This window comes from Myodes glareolus, chromosome 6, assembly GCF_982192425.1.
Source record: "Myodes glareolus chromosome 6, mMyoGla1.1, whole genome shotgun sequence".
NCBI lineage: Eukaryota > Metazoa > Chordata > Mammalia > Rodentia > Cricetidae > Myodes > Myodes glareolus.
The window spans coordinates 95,916,910-95,938,626 of NC_142031.1; the positions used below are offsets into that span (position 1 = coordinate 95,916,910).

At 38.9% G+C, this 21,717-nt stretch overlaps 1 protein-coding gene across 4 annotated transcripts in view; it reads right to left on the reverse strand.

Moving 5' to 3' along the window:
* Window positions 1–4,548: 4,548 nt before the first annotated feature.
* Spast (spastin) overlaps window positions 4,549–21,717 on the reverse strand; it is a 50,836-nt gene continuing 33,667 nt past the window's right edge. For all 4 annotated transcript variants that reach the window (XM_085691246.2, XM_085691245.2, XM_085691243.2 and 1 more), the window contains 5 exons: window positions 19,758–19,800; window positions 17,935–18,014; window positions 14,059–14,129; window positions 8,607–8,647; window positions 4,549–7,458 (listed from right to left, as the gene is read on the reverse strand). In XM_085691246.2, coding sequence (XP_085547372.1) covers window positions 7,336–7,458; window positions 8,607–8,647; window positions 14,059–14,129; window positions 17,935–18,014; window positions 19,758–19,800 — 358 coding nt within the window. In that variant the 3' untranslated portion in view covers window positions 4,549–7,335. The remainder of the gene's footprint in view (window positions 7,459–8,606; window positions 8,648–14,058; window positions 14,130–17,934; window positions 18,015–19,757; window positions 19,801–21,717) is intronic.

The window sequence follows — 21,717 nt, forward strand, 5'->3', positions numbered from 1 at the left end:
GCCTGGCCGTGGTGGCACACACTTTTAATCCCAGCACTCAGGAGGCATAGGCAGGCAGATCTCTGTGAGTTTGAGGCCAGTCTGGTCTACAGGACTCAGGACAGATAGCCAGGGCAACATAGAGAAACCCTGTCTCGAAAAACAAAAGAAAATCCTCAACAAAACCGTGTCACAGTAAACACTTAAAATCATAAGGACTCAAGTTTTATCCCCAGAGCTCACGCAGTAGTGGTGGCCAGGGCTGTTTGGTCCTGGTGCTCAAGAAGCAGAGGCTTATCCCGGGGGCCGCAAGGTTGGAGCTCAGTGACCCTATTTCAAAAACCAAGGTGGACGTCAGCCTTAGATACAAGGTGGTCCTCTGGCTACCATGTGCCCTTCACTGACCAGGGTACACACAGCATCGCCTGCATATAGTTCTAACGCTGGAGGTTGTGAAGGGAAGACTGCACTAAACAGCAACACTCTGTCTCAAAAACCAAAAAAGAAAGGAAAACAAAAACACCACAAAGGGGGCTGAAGAGATGATTCAATGGTTAAGAGCAGATTGCTCTTCCAGAGGTTCCGGGTTTGATTCCCAGCATCCACATGGCTGCTCACAACCATTTGTAACTCCAGTTTAAGAGGATCAGACACCACCACTAAGAGCCCTTATGGAGCACAAGCGACACACACGGGTTTAATTGCCTAAACTAGGTGTAGACCTGTAACCCTATAGGATCAGTGGCTGAGGTAGGAATATTGAGTTCTGGCATGTTTCTGCTTTAGAGTAGGTTTGCCGTCAGCCTCCCGAATTTAGTGAGGTCATCTCAAATTTAATGAGAAAGTAAGGGATTGTAGCTGGGTTCCATCCCAGCAATACAAAACAAAAAATGTTACACACTCAATGTGGTGCCCTCCTTGGAAGGCTGTGGCAGGAGACAGAATTCAAGTCACACTTCACACAAAAGTACCAAAAGACATGAAATAGAGTAGCATTTGTTAGAACAGTTTCAGTGGCAGATGAGACAAGGTAAGCATAAAAAGGACTAAAATTCATTATATACTATGAAACTTTCCAAGAATGAAATATTTTAAAAATCAGAAACATTGCTCAAGTCATATCTATTTCACATGCTGGTGTGGAACTCAAGATATTTTGTTTTTAGTTTAACATACTCTGGCTCATTCTCTAACAGTTTTACCTCTATGGTTTCTTATGTAGTAATGTTATAGAAAACTAAGACAGTGGTATAGAAAGACTATATTTGGAGACTTTATCTGTTAGGCATTGGTCTTAGGGAAATTAAGAAACATACACAGAAAGAAAAAATGTAAAACTATTCATAAATAGTATAACAAACGTAGGATAATATATGGTGGCCTATGCTCATCCTAATAGTGGAAGGCAACAGAGGTAAGCAGAGTTCTGTGAATTCCAGGGTCAGCCAGAGCTTCACAGTGATACCTTGTCTTTGAAAAAAATGGAGTGTGGGGTATGTTATTAAAGATTGACGGAGTGGTTAATTCATAGCGGTTGGAAAGGTTTTTTAAAGTTACTTTATTTGTGTTCAGATGTCTGAAAAGGCCAGAAGAGAGCATTAAAAGCCTTGGGGCTGAAGGTAAAAAGACTTGAATCACCAAATTTGAGGAGGGGATTCAAACTCAGTCTTGATGATTGGGCAGGAAGTACCCTTAACCACTAAGTCATCTCTCCAGCCCCTCAGAAAAGCTTCTTCAGGGAGATGAGACTAACATCTAAATGATAAATATTCCTGGAAAATGACTTTTCCCCAGGCAGAATAAACTAGAGCAAGCATCCTGAGAAGGTGCACTGTGAGATCTGAAAAGTGATAGCATATACTGCATTAAATCTGGAGCATGACTTCCCCAGAGCGAGAACTGTCAAGTCAGAGGACCATGGAAACTATTCTGAGTTAGGATCCATTTAAATTAATCATTTTTAATGAGACTATGTCTTAGATAGCCCAGGCTTTCCTGAGTCACTATGAAGTTAAAGATGGCCTTGATCCTTCTACCTCTTCCTCCTGAATGCTTGATTACAGGAAAATACAAACACAGATTACTAAATTTAAATCTTCAATTACAGATGCCAACCAAAGACTATTTTAAAAGCACGACCTTCTTGGGGTAACAGTCTGGGGTCTGAGGGTTTATCTTGAGTTGGAGTTCAATGTTGGAGTTGGATGTCAGTCCAAGTGGCTTGAAGAGGTCACCTAAAATAATGGACTATTTATCATGGGCAGTTAGGAAGCTAGATGGTGGTGGCACATGCCTTTAATCCCAGCACTCAGGAAAGAGGCAGAAGAAAAATCCAATGAAACTTTAACCCAAGCAAATCCTAGGTCCTGTTAAGCCCTCTTAGATTGAAATCCAATTATTAAAAATACAGACTTCTTTCCACAGTTCTATTTTACAGTCCTGAGCACTCATATCCACTCGTGTGACTAACTTCCCCCCTCCCTTTTTTTGTTTTTTGTTTTGTTTGTTTTGAGACAGCGTTTTTCTCTGTGTAACCACCCTGGCTGTCCTGGAACTTGCTCTGTAGACCACACTGGTCTCAAACACACTGAAATCCACCTGCCACTGCCTCCTGAGTGCTGGGATTAAAGGCATGTGCCACCACCATCTAGCTTCCTAACGGCCCATGTTAAATGGCCCATCATTTTAGGTGACCTCTCCAAGCCACTTGGTCTGACATCCAACTCTGGGTTACCCCAGGAACAATGATTTGAACTCCAGCTCGAGATAAACCCTCAGACCCAAGACTGTTATCCCAAGAAGGTTGTGCTTTTAAGATAGTGCTTGGTTGGCATCTGTAATTGAAGATTTAAAGCAAACTTACCCCTATGTATTTCCTAACAAATAGTTTCACTGTTGCTGGAGAAATTAAAGACAGGTATGGAGTCTTAAAATCCACATTTTACAGATTCTGGGGCTCACTGAACATAAGTGTGTGGTAGCTTTTGACTATCTGGGGCGAAATTGAGGCATTGCATTTTACCTGTTTCTCACATGCATTCTTCTCTTCGGTACTTCAAGTCACAAGTATCCTGATTCTGTCCCACTGTCTTAAACCTTTACTGTCCTGTACTCTTGTTCTGTCTGTATGACTGGCTTAGCATTAAAAACATTGGCTAGAAAAAAAAGAAAAGGTGAGAGGTGTAGTGATGCACACCTTTAATCCCAGCACCTGGGAAGCAGAGACAGGTGGCAAGTTCCATGACAGCCAGGCAGTACTACACAGAGAAATCCTGTCTCAAAAAACATTTGATACTTTTTTTGGCCAGGTGTTTATTTGGTTTTGTTGTGTTTCTCTGTTGAATATTAGGGGTCTATTGTCTCTTTCTGTCAATTAACATGTTCAAGGCATCTGCTGTTCATCCCCCAAAGGGGGTGAGAGGAGAATCTGTTTCCATGTATCCTGATTGTAGATCACATCACTTTCCTTTGGATACTTGGCTTCTGTTTTCTTCTGAAGAATGTTGCCTATTCTGAATTTACACTATTAAAAGTATAATCATGATACTGTGTAGCTACTTTAAATTGTGAAGAGTTTCTGTTCATTTTGTCTCTAAGTTTCAATTTTTAGTTTTTTAGTTTGCTTTTTTGAGACAGGGTTTCTCTATGTAGCCCTGGTTGTCCTGGAGCTAGCTCTTGTAGACCAGGCTGGCCTCAACTCACAGAGATTTGCCTGCTTCTGCCTCCCAGAGTGCTGGAACTAAAATGCGTCATCACTGCCTGGCTTCAATTTTCAATTTCAAAACTCTGTCCCCAAGCAGTTTTCTTGTGTACACTTTGCTGTCTTTGTGTTGTTAGTTATGTGAGACAGGTATACTGAGTAGCCCTCCCCAGATGGCCTGAACTCTCTTTGTAGAACAGGCTGACCTCAGAACTCAAGAGTTTGCTTACTTTTTGCCTCTTGGGTGCAGGGATTAAAGACATTCACCATCATGACAGGTTTATTGTCTGTTTTGAGACAGGGTCTAAGAAACCCAGGAAAAACTAACCAACCAACCAACCAACCAAACAGGCTGGAGTTTCATAATAGTTTCAATGGAATAAGCAAAATTGGCCTTGAATTGGCAGTTGTCAGCCACCCAAGGCCTGGGATTAATTTGATCAATTCTTTGGACTTTACTATCTGCTGGGTTCCTTTGAATATCCTGCTAGAAAAGTAATATTTTAGAAAGTACCAATGATTTGACAGGAATCAGAATGTGTAGTTGATGTGGGCTAACTTATCCCATGCCTTTCCAACATTTCTGTTCTCACTTCTAGGTGTCTCAGAAGCCTGAGCTACCTCTTCAACTGAACAAGTAGCTACATTCTGCTTGAATTTTACTTGACTGAACTGCAAAAGCTGGAAACTGACACATAAGAGAGCTCTTCAAACAGCGATTTTTGTCACTTCTGACTAGTTTGCGTTGCTCTTCAGAGCCTTCCAGTCATTGTTATGAATATTTTGTTCAGAGTTTATTACCACAAGAGTTACAAAAGACTCCATCAAATTGCAACCTCTGAAATATCAAAGATTCAAACTATAAAAAATTAAGGCAAAACCAAGTTTATCATTTATTTACAAGAAAATTAATTAGGATAAAAACCCACTTTATGCAGCTGAACATACCCTTTAAGTCATTTCTTTTGTAGAAGTAAAAAGTTAAAGTTAAGACTAAAATTGAGACAGACATTTAAAGGAAAATAATCTGCCTTAAGAATCCGAAAAGCAAACTGTAAGCCTTCATTCTACAAGTTAGTTTTGTATGACACATAAACAAACAATTTTACATTATAAACAAAGAATACCACATATATTTAACTTAAAATTCTGTTTGTCCAGTTACACCTTAAGCATAAAAAGATAAAAATAAATCCAATTGGCTTCTAGTCTCGGGAAAGCTTTGTAGCCCTAGCAGATCTGGAAAGATGGAATTGAGTCTTTCCTTTGGCTCAGTTAGGTCATCAGTAAGTTCACCGAGCTTACCAGGACTCCGTCATGTCAACATGAAGAACACACCAATCCTTACTTTTTAAACATCATCTTGAACAATAAACAGAGCTCAATAAAAAATCTAAAATTAATATAAATTAAAATCTAATGTTAGTTTGGAAATCCCCAGCAACGTCTATTCTTACTGAAAAAGAACAAACGTCCCAGTGTGGGGTGCACACTGGCATCCCAGCACTTGGGAGGTAGAGGCAGAAAGAGGAATAGGCTACTCATTGAGTTCTAGGCCAGCTTAGGCTCCATGAGACCCTGTTTGAAAAACAACAACAAAAAGCCTGAAATAAACCTGGGTCATAAGACATCACAGAAAGTGTTCTCTCACACTGAACCTCCTGCCTGATGAACAAAGGAGTGTCCACACACTGATGACAGTCACACAGTGACATCTGTGATTCAGTTTAGTGTAACTCAACTTCTGTACCTTTTAGACAAAGGAAAATTTTGTTACCTCTTAAAACTCTTCCGGAAAGAATCACAAACTAACCCTAACTTTAAAGACTCTTCTATTTTAAGAACTGACCTGGAGCCTGTCTCAATACATAAACAGTGGCAATGCTGTCAGTCCCTTCCTAAACGAAAACACAATGAAGTCTAAGTTTTGTTGTAGACATCTGGGTTAGAACTGCGGCACCATCATCACCACAGGCTTGCAATGTCAGTTTTTATAACGATGCTCTAACATCTGGAACCTTAAACAGACACTAGTCAGAACCAAAAATATGCACAGCTTTGGTTTAAATTGTTTCCCTATTTATCTAAACTTCATTTTTATCATTCAGGGATGTCTAAAATCATGATTAAAAGAGACATGACTTAAATTACAGCCACAAACAGCATATGCATCTAAGAAATAAGCCATTTTCTATGTTTAGATAAATCTTTAATAAGACCAAAAGTAAAACTGAGGATGTAGTCTTTATCATAAATTTTTATCTGGGGGGAGAGCAAGTGTTTTAATGTATTTCCTCAAACATCTTTCTTACATGAGAAGTTGGTGTTACTACCACAAAACCATTCTTTCTACCCATGATATTTTACACAGGCATCATTTAAGCACCAAAGAAAATTTCTGTAAACAAACTTTTAACCAGTAAACTAATGGCAAATATCCATTTGCCTTTATACAATTCTTAAAAGGCCACACATGAGCCTCTACTTCCTATAATGCATTTTTGTAATAAAAGTCCAGCCATATTTATACAAACAACAAAAAATTACTATACAATTATGGAAACAAAAGGTAGATCAACAGACTAGAGCTTTTTAGTTAAAAAGCAAAGACAGGAGACCTATAAAATATATGCCGTGTAGAAAAATTTGTTATTTTAAATTTCATGGAAGGAACGGCAATTAGTAAAAAGATGGTAGTGCCACTGGCACTTAATGATCCTGTTAGGAAAGTAATCAGCAATAAACTAGAAATGTCGTACCTCCCAGTATGTCCCTTCTTTCACACTGGTGCAATTTATAGCACTTAACATCAGCTCTCTAAAATACTAGAATAACTCCAACACAAAAACTGAATCCCAGCTGGAATAAGTTAAATCTACAAGGGATTTCTGGTGTATTAGAAAAAAAATACTGCAGGGCACAGAAGGACTGACCTACATGTTACATGACAGAGTGACTCAAACCTTCAAACCTTTGTTGTGCCACAGTCTCTGTTGCTATTATATTGCTTTCTAAACTGTTTGGCAGCAAGACAATAAAATAGAAAAACAAAACATAAAAGAAAGTACTAATGGTTTAATGTTTGTATATCTAGGTTGAAAAAAGCCTTAGTATAGCTCTTTCTTACTGCATATGGAAAAGATTTCCATTTGGCACACTGAAGTTGGTAAGAAAAGCAGGAAAGAACTCCGAGTGTTTGGTATTCCAATCACAGGGAGCTAGGGTAACAGCAGCAAAGAAAACCAGAAAAGAGAGTGTTGTAAGAAAAACGTCGGGAGACAGACAACAGCAGGCTCTTTGTGTCTACCAGTCACTGTCTCTGAAATACTTTAATCTGAACACAATATACAAATTATTATTTACATAATGATTACTCTCAATAAAGAGCCAGAATCTATTTTTGCTGTGCTCTAACTAACAGTGCCCACTGAAAAAAAACCACTGACCACCAGGCAAGACGGCCTTAAACAAAAATTCCATTCACATTGCATATTTTATTTAGGTCTGTCTTTTTGTTCCTCTTCAAGTTTGGTGAGCAAAAAGGAAAACTCTAAAAAGTCCTGTAAACGAAGTCTGAGTTCCTGTGGCTGATAAATTCTCTGAAGCTCGTGTTTCTTGTTAAGTAGAATGTTCTGCAGGCTTACAAAGGCATTGCTTTAAACAGTGGTGTCTCCAAAGTCCTTGTTCCAGCGGATGTATGCTTCTAGGGTTTGAGGGCTCACACTGCGCTTTATCTTTTTTAAGGATTCTGTGAAGTCAGATAATCGAATATTTCTCATCTAGATTTAAAAAAAGTGACATAGAAAGAAATGATGAAATTAAAATGGAACTTTGTTAATTTTTATGATATATTCTTAAAAAAATCATGCTAATCATTTAAATATATTTCTTATTTTTATATTACATATTAGGCAAGTATGCCATATAAGACACCTTGCAAAATCTATGCCGATGCACTGTTATTATTTGTACATTAATATTTCATAGCATATGTTTTCTTCACTAAAAACAACAAAACAAAACAAAAGACACTCATTAGAGAAAAATCTGACAAAGCAATAGAAAACAAACCTAAATTCTACCTCTGGGATGTATAATTACAGTGGTTTGAGTGAGAATGCCTCCCACACCCTACTCCCACAATGCTCATCTATTTGAACGCTTGATCTGAAGTTGGTGGAGCTGTCCCTTGTTGGAGGAAGTATATCACTGGGATGCTCTTTGAGGTTTCAACAGCCCATGCCAGGTGAAGTATGTCTCTTTCCCAGCCTCCTACTTGCTGATAAAGGCATAAGCTCTCCGCTTCTGCTTCAGTACCGTGCCTGCCTGCCTGCTGCCATTCTGGTCACAGTTGCTAGTTTTCGAAGTTACCTTGGTCATGGTGTTTTGTAACAACAACAATAGGAAAGTAACTAAGACAACAACCCAAACTTATTCTACTTCTGGTTTTTCTCTCCATCATTCCCTAAGACTGTACACTGGTCACCTTCCATTCCCCACAAGTATATCTGCTAAGTTTGTGCCAGGTTCATCACAAAGGAAAAGGGTTGATTACAATAAACATGAGCTGGGAATGCAGCTTTTTAGCAGCATATGAAGCTTCCTACTATTACTATTGCTGAGAACCCAACACCAGACCTTTACACTTGCAAGGCACACACTCTATCACTAAGCTCCATCCCTAGGGATCCTCCTAACATACAAAATCACGTTTCTTGTAACTTTTCACTCAGTGCTTACGTAACTTGATTAAATGACTACATTTTTAACCATTACTAAAATACAGCACAGTAACTGATTTTATAAGCCTTATATATTTAAATGAAACAAAGTTAAAACTGTCTTGTTTCTAATTAAATAGACTAGAAAAATTTACAAGTCTTATAGAGGATTCAAATGAAGAAAAATAAGCATAAAATATACATACCTCACTGGCAGACATATTCTTCACCTGCTCTGGTTTCAGTTCTGTAAAATATAAGTCAGATATTTAAAAAATATTTTAGGTTTAAATTTCTTATTGGCAAATATAAGTACAGTGATCTAATAGTACCTGTGTAATGCACATCATTAAAGTCAAGAGACATTCACACAGAGAACACATAAAACTACAATAACATAGTAAATGAGAAGGAAATGTAGATATTCAGTTTCTTGCATATATGCTCCAAACCACCGTTTATAAACTTGAAGTAGAACTAAGAAGAAAGCAACTTGTTTGTTACAAAAGATTTTTGTTGCTGTTTTTCTTTTTCTTTTTTTTTTTTTTAGTTGTTGTTGTTGCTGTTTCAGAGTTTTGTTTTTTTCGAGAGAAGATTTCTCTGTGTAGTAGTCCTGGCTGTCCTGGAGCTCACTCTAGACCAGACTGATCTTGAACTCACTGAAATCCACCTGCCTCTGCCTCCCAAGTTATTTTTTGTTTTTCAAGACAAGATTTCTCTGTGTAACTTTGATTGTCCTAGAACTTGCTCTGTAGGTCAGGCTGTCAATGGGCTCAAAGATCCATCATCTGCTTCTGCTTCCTAAGAGCTGGGATTAAAAGCTTGCGCCACAACCACCGGGCATAAATGATTTTTAAATTAATTGATGTGTATGGGTGTTTTGTCTGTGTATGTGTCGTTGTACCACATGCATTACCCGTTAAATATGGAGGGCATTGCAATTCCCTGGAGTTATAGTTGGTTTAGAGTTGTCCTGTAGGTGCTGGGAATTGAACCTGGATCCTCTGTAAGAACAGCCAATCTTCCTAATTAAATACTGAGTCATCTCACTAGCCCCTAGATTTATTTCTTTTAATCAAAAAAATTTTTGTTTTCTTTATAACCAATTTTTTTTAATTACTAAAATTTCCATAAAATGCAATAGGGGCTGAGACTCTAAGTCAAGTAGCAGATTATGCTAGCATGTATGAGGCTCTCAATGCCCAGCACTGCCAAAAGAAACAAACCACCCAGTTTTCTTGTTCCTTAGTCACTATCAAAAATTGACACATCAGAGAAGTTTATTTGCAAATTGCTCTTCCATTTCTACTTTTAAAAAAGGATTTATTATTTTTAATTTGTGACGCTGTGTGTGCTACATGTGTGAAAGTGCCTCAAGAGGCCAGAAGAGGGCATCAGATCACTGGAGCTGCAGTTACAAGTGGTTGTAGGCCATCCAATGTGGGTGCTGGAACCCGATCTGAATACTGAAAGCAGCAAGTGCTCCTAATTCTGAAGCCATCTTTCCAGCCCCCCATTTCTTTTTTTAAAAAATTATTATATCATATGTTTTAGGTGTTTGCATGCATGTATGTCTGTGTAGTATGTGTATGTCTGTTGTCTGCAGAGGCCAGAAGACAGTGTCAGAGCCTATGGAACTGGAGTTAGAGTGGTTGACAGCCACTATGTGGGTACTGGGAACTGAACCTAGGTCCCGTGGAAGAACAAGTGCTCTAAAGCGCTGGGCCATCCCTCCATATCTGTTCCGCATTTCTACTCTTGACTCTAGTCTCATTTGGTGCTTAGTCTGTGTATTGGCTCTGCAGCTGGGAAAGCAGCATGGAGGCAGAAACTGATATCAGATTCAGTAACCCAAATCTGGTCAGTTACACTTCTCACTGGAGAATCACTTCCTGTAAGTACGTGTTAGCAGTCAGGAATGAAGGAACATCAAAGGACTGACTATTTTTCTGGGAACCATTTTAAGTATACCAGGGGACACTTGTTGAGAAGATGCACACTGTGCCCTGCCCATTGGCTGACTGCTTCTGGGAGGTGGAAAGGTATCCCCTTTGTGAGGGTCTCCAACATTGTGATCTTACCTTTGAGAGACTGAAAGAATGTGCTGAGGCAAGACTGGTCCCTCGGTTTTTGTTTTTTGTTTTTTTTGAGGGAGGGGGGCAAAATCTAACTTTGAAGAGATTAAAATATTTCTGTTGTTGAGGACCCTCTACCCCATGGGGGCTTATCTTTGAGAAGTTCAGAAGTATTTCTTCTACAAACATGGGCTTCTGACAGGGACCTGGGAATCACACCCACTCCCCTCTCCAAGTCTGCTGAGGCAGGCAGATCTTCCTTCCTGCTTGCAGCCTGAGTTCCTTCTTTTTCCATCTCCCTCTCAAAGAGGCAGCTTCTCTTTCTCTCTCTCTCTCTCTCTCTCTCTCTCTCTCTCTCTCTCTCCCCCTCCCTCCCTCCCTCCCTCCCTCCTTCCCTCCACCCACCCTCTGCCACATGGCCCACTGCAGTCAGCCTGCAGTGTTCCTGCTGCTGCAGCCTCCGGGGGATCCGCAGCATTTTTAATTAATCCATTAGAACAAGAGGATTGCTAAGGTCTGCATAATTCTAGTCTAGTCAAGCAAACCTGAGTCCCAGGCTCAGAGAGATATCCTACGTGAAGGTAAAAGACCTGGAGTGATAGTCCAGGTCACCCGGACTTCCTCTTCTGGCTTCCTTGCTTGCACACAAGCATGTGTACTCACACACACATAAATACACAAACAATAAATCTAAAATAACAGTGACATAAAAACAAGGTATCTTACCGACCCAGAATTTCACTATTTGGTTAAGCTAGCTGGCTAGCTAACTTCTGGGAACTGTTCCCCAGTACTGGGATTACTGGCATGTGGAGTCATATCTAGTTTTTTTTTATATATGCATGCTGGAGATTCAAACTCAGGGTTGATTTTAGTTTTTGGTTTTATGAGACAGGGTTTTTGCACAGCAAGTGCTCTTACCTAGTCCTTAGGATTCTCTTGTTTATTTGTAGTACCAGGAACTGAACTATGGCCTTGGGCATGTAAGGCCATGTTCAATCACTGAGCTGATGCTCTCTTTAACACTGCACAGGCAAGCCTTCATCTCACTCACTAGTCCATACTAACCTTGAATCTGTGGCCCTCCTCTGTCATCTTCCTAAATAGCTGGATTACAAGGCTGTGCCAGCATACCTACCTTCTGGTATTCAAAATGCTAAGTCTTTTTTTTTTTTTTTTAGGGGGGTGGGTTTTTCGAGACAGGGTTTCTCTGTAGCTTTTAGAGCCTGTCCTGGAACTAGCTCTTGCAGACCAGGCTGGCCTCAAACTCACAGAGATCCACCTGCCTCTGCCTGTGTACTACCACACTTACTTAGCTTTAAAATCTTTTAAGCTATCACCTTATAACTCTAGTTAAATGAACATAATTATGATTATACTATATTTAATACCCCATATATCCATAAGAGATGTGAATATACACATATGATTGCAATATATGCTATGTGTCTTAGCTTTGTCAAAATTAATGGTGGCGTACGTCTTTAATCCCAGCACTCTGGAGGCAGAGGCAGGTGGATCTCTGTGAGTTCAAGGCCAGCCTGGTCTATAAGAGCTAGTTCCAGAACAGGCCCTAAAGTTACAGAGAAAACCTGTCTCGAAAAAAACAAAAACAAAAAAATTTAATGGTGACATGGTGGCAAATACCCTTAATCCTAGCACTTGTGAGGCAGGTAAATCTCTATGAGTCTGAGGCAAGACTGTTCTACACAGTGATTTCCTAGATAGCCAAGACCACATATAAAAGCAAAAAAAAAAAAAAAAAAAGGAAAATTAAGCTTAACATATGCAACATAAGTACTGTTTTCTTTTATACAATATGCTATACTATATTGTAAATGCCTAAAAATAAAATCAAAAATGGAGTTTTTCATAATTGTTGCTGCAGTTATTAAGATGGGAAAAACCTGATCATTTGGGCAGCCTTTTCTTTTCTTTTTTGAGACAGGGTTTCTCTGTAGCTTTGGAGCCTGTCCTGGAATTCGCTCTGCAGACCAGGCTGGCATCAAACTCACTGATATCTGCCTATCTCTCTGCCTCCCAAGTGCTGGGATTAAAGGCGTGAGCCAGTACTGCCTGGCCAGCCTTTCCATTTAAATACTAGTTTGCATCACTTTGTTTTGACTCAGTGTTGTTTTGTTTGTATACTCATGAGATGCAATTACATACCAGGTAGTAAGACAACTTGTAGCCACTATCATTGTTCTTAAAATTTGTTAAGAGGTCTGCAGCAATTCTCCAATCGAAAAATTACTGTGTAAATCTCCAATATAGAGACAGATCCAAACTTAGGGTTGGAGGAGTACGAAAGGTTTTAGAATGCAAGAAAAGGTCTTATAAAAGATGTGTTTTGAAACGCTTATGGGCTATTTTCACATGTTCTGTAGATTGCCTTACATTTAAAAGATTTATTATAATTAACCATTATGTGCTTGGGGTCCTGTACAAGTAGAGGAGAGGTGCCCCCGGAGGCTAGAGGCACTATAACCCCCTGGAGTTGGAGTTACAGGCAGTTATGAGTCATCTAACATGGGTGCTAGGAACTGAACTCAGATTCTTTTAGCACTGAGTCATTTAATCAATATACTTTTACATTTTAAAGGTCGTTAATAAAGAAAAGATGGTGAACATGCAACAGAGAACACTTTTTCCAGAAAGCCTCAACTATTTAATAAATTTCACAAAAAATGCCTACTGTTTGAAATATTTAGTCGGGGGCCTCATCCCAGACCCTGGCATCATCCATCTTTGGAATACTGGGAAGGACGCTCCATTTCAAGCCCCCTCCTGTGCGAGTTGCCTTAGTTCAAACTTCACCTCAGAGAAAGTCTGCCAAATGGTGACCCCCTCCCCAGGGAGGGTCAAGACCACGCCCACAGGCTATTTAAAATGCCCCCCCAGAGAATGTACACATGGTCTCCTTGTTTCATGTGGTCTCCGCTTCTCTCTCTCCCCTTCACCATGCTTTCCCAGTGCGGGGTCGGGGGGCCTTGCATTAAATGTGGACATCTTTTATTCGGTCTAATTTGGTCTGATTGGAATTATTTGGGTTGGTAGAGAACCTCCTCTAAGAAATATTACTAACACTGACTTCTACTCTGATAATGTTTTGTATCAAGTTTTGTACTAATACAACTTTACTTTTTTTATACTGATGACTTAGTTGTTAAGAGCACTTGTTGCTCTTACAAGAGGACCAGGGGTTGATTCCTAGCACCCACATGGCAGCTCACAAGTGGCTGTAACTCCAGTTCTAGGGTATCTCATGCCCTCTTTTGACCTCTGTGGGCACTACATGCATATGGTGCAAATAAATATATATGCAAAACTCTAGCAGAGCCTTTGATCCCACCAAGTACGTGGGAAGCAGAGGCAGGCAGGTCTCTGTGAGTTTGAGGCTAGCCTGGTCTACAAAGTAAGTTCCAGAACAGTCAGGGCTGTTACACACAGAAACCAAAAACAAACAAAAAATACTATCATATACATAAATAAATAAAATGTAAAACTATGTATCTCTCAAGAGGCTAAATGTATAACACGGTACCATTCAAAGTTCTAGTGTTTCAAATGTTTTCATACTCACCTCGGATAGGGCCCAATGCTGCATCTTTTGCTAAAGCTGTTAGATCACTTCCAGAGTATCCATCAGTCATTCTAAACAGAAGCAGAAGATAACAAATTACCTTCCTTGCAGATTAAAACTTCCCTGTACTCCTACATCTCATGAGGTAGGTATAGGAAGAAGGATCACAAGCTTGAGACTAACCTCAACTATACAGTGAGACAAATAAAAAGTCCCAACAGAAAGAGCACACAAAAATCTCTACACAAGAGGCAAGCTAATAGTTATGTGGTTTGATTTTTCGTTCTTCTAAAATATATTTATCCATTCTATGTATATGTGTGCCTGGTTGTATGGATGCACAGAACTGTGTGCATGTGCCTACAGAGGCCAGAAGGCATTGATCCTCTGGATCTGGAGTTTACAGGTGGTTGTGAACCACTCAGTATGGATGTAGGGAACTGAACCTAGGTCTTCTGAAAGAACAGTCAGTGCTCTTAACTGCTCAGCCATCTCTCCAGTGCCAAGATTTAATGTTTTAAGGGCATAGAAAGACCCATTAATAAGAACAACACAATCTAATGCTCACCCCTTATAACAGCTCAAATTTCCAGGATTAGAGAACCATGCAGTACCACCTGAAGCCTCCATGATGCATCTGAAGACAGTTATGGATGAGCCCCAACACACTTATAGATGACTGTCATATGCAATGTCAAAATGCAGGACACCTCTGCTTTAGGATAAGGTAGGCCCCATTAAGTTATAAACACATCACGTGTAGAGGTCAAATCTATAAGCTGTTAGTAGCCAATCAACACATAACCACAATCATTTTTTCTTTCTCTGAGAAAGGGGCTGATTCAAGTCCAAATGGATCAAAGATCTCAATAAAGCCAGCCACACTGAACCTTACAGAAGAGAAAGTGGCAAGTACACTTGAACACATTGCCATAGGGAACCACTTCCTAAATAGAATCCCAGCACCACAGACACTGAGAGAAACAATTAATAAATGGGACCTCCTGAAACTGAAAAGCTTCTGTAAAGCAAAGGACATGGTCAACAAGACAAAACGACAGCCTACAGAATGAGAAAAGATCTTCACTAACCCCACATCAGACATAGGTCTGATCTCCAAAATATACAAAGAACTCAAGAAATTGGACACCAAAAGATCACATAATCCAATAAAAAAAATGGAGTACACACCTAAACAGAGAACTCTTAACAGAGGAATATAAAATGGCTGAAAGACACTTAAGGAAATGTTCAACATCCTTAATCATCAAAGAAATGCAAATCAAAACAACTCTGAGATTCTATCTTACACCTGTAAGAATGGCCAAGATCAAAAACACTGATGACAACTTATGCTGGAGAGGTTGTGGGGAAAAGGGAACACTTCTGCATTGCTGGTGGGAATGCAATCCCTTTAGATGTCAGTGTGGCGATCAGAAAATTAGGAAACAACCTTCCTCAAGACCCAGTAATACTTTTGGGTATATATCCAAAGGATACTCAATCGTGCCACAAGGACATGTGCTCAACTATGTTCATAGCAGCTTTGTTTGTCATAGCCAGAATCTAGAAACAACCTAAATGCCCTTTGACCGAAGAATGGATAAGGAAAATGTAGTAATTTACATAATGGAGTACTACACAGCAGAAAATAACATATTGAATTTTGCAGGAAAATGGATGAAGCTAGAACACATTAATTTGAGTGAGGTAACCCAGACACAGAAAGACAATTATCACATGTACTCACTCATAGGTGGTTTTAAACACAAAGCAAAGAAAGCCAGCCTAAAAACTACAATCCCAGAGAACTTAGACAACAATGAGGACACTAAGAGAGACTTACCTAGATCTAATCTACATGGAAAGTAGAAAGTATAAAAAGACAAGATCTCAAAGCCAGCCTAAAAACTACAATCCCAGAGAACTTAGACAACAATGAGGACACTAAGAGAGACTTACCTAGATCTAATCTACATGGGAAGTAGAAAGTATAAAAAGACAAGATCTCCTGAGTAAATTGGGAGCATGGGGACCTTGGGGGAGGGTCAAAGAGGGGACGGGAGAGGCAGGGACCCGGGGAGCAGAGAAAAATGTAGAACTCAATAAATATCAATTTTAAAAAGGGGGGGGCTAATTATGTAGTATACTACCTCCCAATGCTGGGATTAAAGGAATGTGCTACCATGTCCAGTCACAATGACTTGATTGGTAAATTGATTGGTCTCTTTACTAGCAAAGAGCACCCCCTTAATAAGGTGAGACCTAAAAAGGTGCATTTCTTTAAATGAGCACAGAAAAGATTAAAGAAGTGTTTGGCATAGAAGATAGTTATAAAAAGGAGACACACCTGAATATGATGCCTCAACAGACTCATTTATTTTATACTCATATCCAGGATGGCCACAAATTTGCTATGTGGCAAAGATGATCTCGAACTGTCCTCCAGTTATTTAAACTATTTTTGTTTTTATCACTTTTTTGTTTGTTTGTTTGTGTTTTGTTTTGTTTTTTGAGATGGGGTTCTCTATGTAGCTTTGGTGCTAGAACTCACTCTGTAGCCCAGACTGGCCTCAAACAGAGATCCACCTGCCACTGTTTCCTGAGTGCTGGGACCAAAAGCATGTGACACCACTGCCTGGCTTTTTAAACTATTTTATGCCATTTTGAGGGATGTAACCTGTGGATGTCCTGCCCTGAATCAGTGTTCACACAAGGACACTGACAAAATGTTTAATATGTACTCTTATCATTTATCAGGCTCAACTCCCCTCCCCTTATCCCATGAGGTTTATTGCAGAATTTGGTTCAAATAAACCAATGGTGTTCTGAGTGGGTTTACTAAAAGTCCTAAATCTTTTGTATCTGGCCTGCTTACGATCTAATAATGCTGTTTGCCTTCTGTAAGAATCCTTTTGAGTCCGTCTACAAGAATTCTTGACCCACAATGTTTCCTGTTAGTAATTTTCCATCTAGTATATGTAATAACAAGAAGAGAGTAAATCAGCAGCACTGTTTGGGAAAGGATGCTGCCATACAGTCACCTCTCAGGAATCAGGTTCATTAAGAGAACAGGCCTCAAGACCATGATAGGTCACTGAGAAGGATAGAAATGCTGTAATTTTATGAGAAAGTCGGCATGATGGGAGCTTAAGGAAGGAGGAGCGCCTTAAGAGGAATGGAAAGAAAAGGCCTGCCTGGGAATCAGAGTCTTCTGAAGCGTGGACAATATCCGAACCACTGAGTAACTCCCCCAGCCACACATAACAGAGTAGATACCAGTATCAGGGCTTCACTGTAAGACACTGCAGTATCAGTTGTCATTCCAATGTCATGGCACTTCTTGTTTTGAGATGGGGTCTCTCTATGTAGCCCAAGTTGGCCTTGAATTCATGACTCTACGGCTTCTATCTACGGAGTGCTTGGGAAAAGGTATGTGCCACCACACTCTACTTCCTTACTACGTTTAATGTGGGTTATCAGATGAACAAGTTAAATGTGATTCTACCTAATACAGAAGAGGAAGTATATATGAAAATATATGTGTTGGTCTCAAATATGAGGGGATTTTACTTCTCAAATTATTTTAATATTTATGAGCTTTGTATAGAGAAAGACTATATCATCATTACATATTTAGTTCAGGTCTACTATAAGACAGAAATCGAAATTTCATTATATCAGGAAGAGGAGGTAAGAAAATAAAGAAAGTAAAAGACAAAAAGATTTCTGGAAAATGAATTGCTCACTTCAACTAAGCTTGTTTCACTTAAACAATTTTTATATTAGCTCACTTTAAACAGCACACAAAGAGAAATTTTTACAAATGAAATCGATGCCATAAGACAGATGAATCAGATGAATGAAACCACTCACCTAGCAAGTTGTGCAAGTTCTTTTTGGGTCAGAGGACTTCCTTGTTTACATAACAAGTTTTTAAGTAAAAGCAGTCTCGTCTGAAAAATAAGTATTAAAGAATTACCAAAAGGGCCCAATTTGATAAGAGAATTATAAAAACTGGTCAGTGTTATTTAATAAACTAAGAATTAACTTAATGTAATATTCCAGAATCAAGTCCTGATTCTTGATCTTAGGCATTATTTCTTCCTGTTAAATACAACAAAAACTATTTGTGAGAATTAATGAGGGAATTTCTGAAGACTGTCCAGATACAGCACTGTTACTGTACTATCAAGTGGCCACTGTTACTATCAAGGGTGCTAAGTGCCTAAACTAGAAAACTACAGTTTTTTACAAAGACTTATTTATTTTTATTTTGGATGAATGAATATTTGCTCAAATGTATGTATGTGTACTGCCTGTGTGTCCTATGCCTACAGAAGCCAAAGAAGGGATCTGATCCTCTGAACCTGCTATTATAGATGCTGTAAGCTGCCATGTGGGTTCTGGGAACCAAGCCCACACAGGTAAGAGCAGAGAGTGCTCTCAACTGCTGAGTCATCTCTCCAGCTCCAATAAATACAATGTTTTCAAAAAGGTATATTGACATATAATTTTATATAGCAAAAATTCCATACATTATAGGTATTAATTCAAATTACTTTTAACTATACAGAATTGTAAAGTCATCACCATAATAACATTTTAGAACATCTGTCACTCCTGGAAGCTCACTCATGCCTCTTTGCAATTAATCCCTACTCCTATCTCCTCTCCTATCTAACCACCATCTGACTGTATCTTTAGAAATCTGTCTTTTCTAATTATTTCATCTAAAAGGAATAAAATCAGGGCAAGGGAGATAGATCAGTGATTAAGAGCACTAGCTGATCTTCCAGAGAACCAAAGTTTGATTCCCAGCACCTACATGGCAGCTCATAACTATCTGAGAAACTCCACTTTCAGGGGATCTGATCTCTTCTGGCCTGTCTGGGGCCCAAGTGCACATGTGGTACACAGACATACAGTAGACAAAGAACACACAATTGTAAAGAAAAATAAGTAAATAAATAAAACAATAAAATAAAATCATATATTACTAGTTTGCATATGGCTCCTCTTCCTTTTTAAAAAATTGTTAATATTAATGAATGTACTATATACAGCTGATGAATTTTTTTTTCAGTCCTGTGGATCAAACCCCGGGCCCTATACATATTGGACAAATGCTCTACTTCTAAGCTATATCCCAAGCCCTATAAAATTAAATAATAAATTTGTGAACTAAATAGCACTCATTAACTGGATATGTCACATTGTTTATACATTAAGCAACTGAATTACTTTTCTTGCAGGCTGAGGCTATTGTTAGGACAGCTGTCTAATACTGTTGGTATGTCTTCCTTCTTTGGAGAAGTCTCCACTTCTCTTGGATAAATGTTCAGGAATTGCTGGGGCTTATTTAAATTTATGGTTATTGTTTTAAGAACCTGACAAACTTTTTTTGTTTTTGTTTTTCGAGACAGAAGCTTTTATTTTTAAGATTTATTTTATCTTATGTGTATGGATATTTTGTACCTGCATGTATGTCGGATCTCCTGGAACTGGAGTCACAGTTGTGAACACCCAGTGGGTGCTAGCAATTGAAACCTGTCCCTCGGAAGAGCAACCAGTCAGTGCTATTAACAGCTGAACTATTTCTCCAGCCCCAACAAACTGTTCTCAAAATTGCTATACAATATTGTCAGGATGATACTTGCTTTTACTTCAATAAAAAACTGAAATATAAATATACATACCTCCTCATTTGGTAAAGACACATACACCCGTTTAATGAAACGCCTAAAAAAAATCAAATTAGAAATACAAATATGAAGTTATAGGTAATCCAGCTCAAATAACAACTAATAGAAAAAGCTGTAAATATAATACCTAAGGCGATTAAAAGTTCTTTCTGATTATTAATACAAAAAGATATTTTTACTTTTTTTAGTGTGGGTGGTACACCTGCAATTGAGCCTATGACCTCACACATGCTAGACAACCCCTTTTCTGCTGGCCCTTTCATATTTTATCTTAAGATATATTCTCATTAAGTCGTCCAGGTTGTCCCTGAATATAGTAAAGAAAGGCCTTGAACTTGTGGTCCTCCTGCTTTAGCCTTCCAAGTAGCTTGGATCACAGGGCTTTGGCTCCAGGCTTAGTTGTTATTTTTTTCAAACTCTCTAGTTAATGCTTTAAAATCTTTAATTTAGTAGATGGTTAAATTAAGTCTGTCATTTTGTATGTGTAAATTAATCGCAACAATATTTTAAATCAAATAATATCTGGAATAATAAGCAGAATAAGGAGTCTTCTAAATAACAACTAAAAAGAACAAAGATCACAGAAACAGAAACGTTCATTTCATCATTATTGATTACGTTTTAATTTACAAAGCTTTACTGTGTGGAACAGCTGAGCAGTGCTCACACAGCATCTAATCCAGATGATTTTATGAACTATAATAGGCATTTTGGACTTATTTTTACACTTTTTGACAACTGTACATTTATTTTTAATACTAAAAAAATTTAATTATTATTGGCAAGTACAGCTGAATTTCATCTTAACCCACAGTACTTCATGACATTTAAATAAAGGGAATGTAAGTATCTGGGCCCAAAGTTGCTCCAGTTAGGTTGGCCGTTTGCAGGGTGGACAGTGACCTCAGCCACCTAACACCTGGGGGGCACAGTATGGTGATGCCAGGGCTAAAATAATTAAATAATGGGGAAAAAGTATATAAATATAAATGTTTGTCTCCATTCTACAGGGAATGGAGACAAGAGAATTTGGAGTTTAAGGCTTTGAATACAACAGTGAGCCCAAGCAAAACCTGGGCTACATAAGATCCTATTTTAAAAAGTCAAAGATTTAAAATAATAATAATAATTAATAATAATAATTTTTAAAAATCAACACTCAGGAGGCAGAGGCAGGCAGATCTCTAACTTTAAGGTTGAACTGATCTACAGAGTGTGTTCCAGGACAGCCAGGGCTACACCGAGAAACCCTGTCTCAAAAAAACAGCAAAAGAGAAACAGGACTGATGGTCAGTGAGTAAAAGTGCTTGGCACTAAGCTTGGTGACCTTAATTTGATTTTCTACACCAAGTAGCGCAAAGAGTCAGAAGATTCTGGAAGGGTGTCCTCAATTTCCATTGACATGCCTGTAGAGGCCCCTATCCCCCCCCAAAAAAAATTGGGGTAAAAAAAAAAAGAATGAGTCAGGCAGTAGTAGCACACACTTTTAATCCCAGCACCCAGGAAGCAGAGGCAGGCGAATTTCTTTAAGTTTGAGGCCAGTCTGGTCTACAGAGTGAATTCCAGGATAGCCAGGGCTACAAAAATTAACCTTGTCTTAAAGCAGGGGGAAAAATGATGGTAAGAACTGATTTTAGACTTTAAAGTTAATGCAATGTAAAAGAAATGGTTGATCTAAATGTAGTATGTAGACAATAGTTTTAATACTGTCCTAGGCATGATCCTAGGACATTGATATAGTCGGCAACACTAGGAAGTGGACAACACATGGGGAAAATCATTTACTCTTAAAGCTGTGAGTGCAGAATATCCGAGGTTGGTGAGATGAACCTGGGTGGTGGTGGCGCACTCCTTTAGTTTCAGCACTGAGAAGGCAGAAGCAGGCAGATGGCTGTAGGTTCCAGGCCAGTCAGGGTTACACATTGTGACCTTGACATCCTCTACTCAAAAGAAA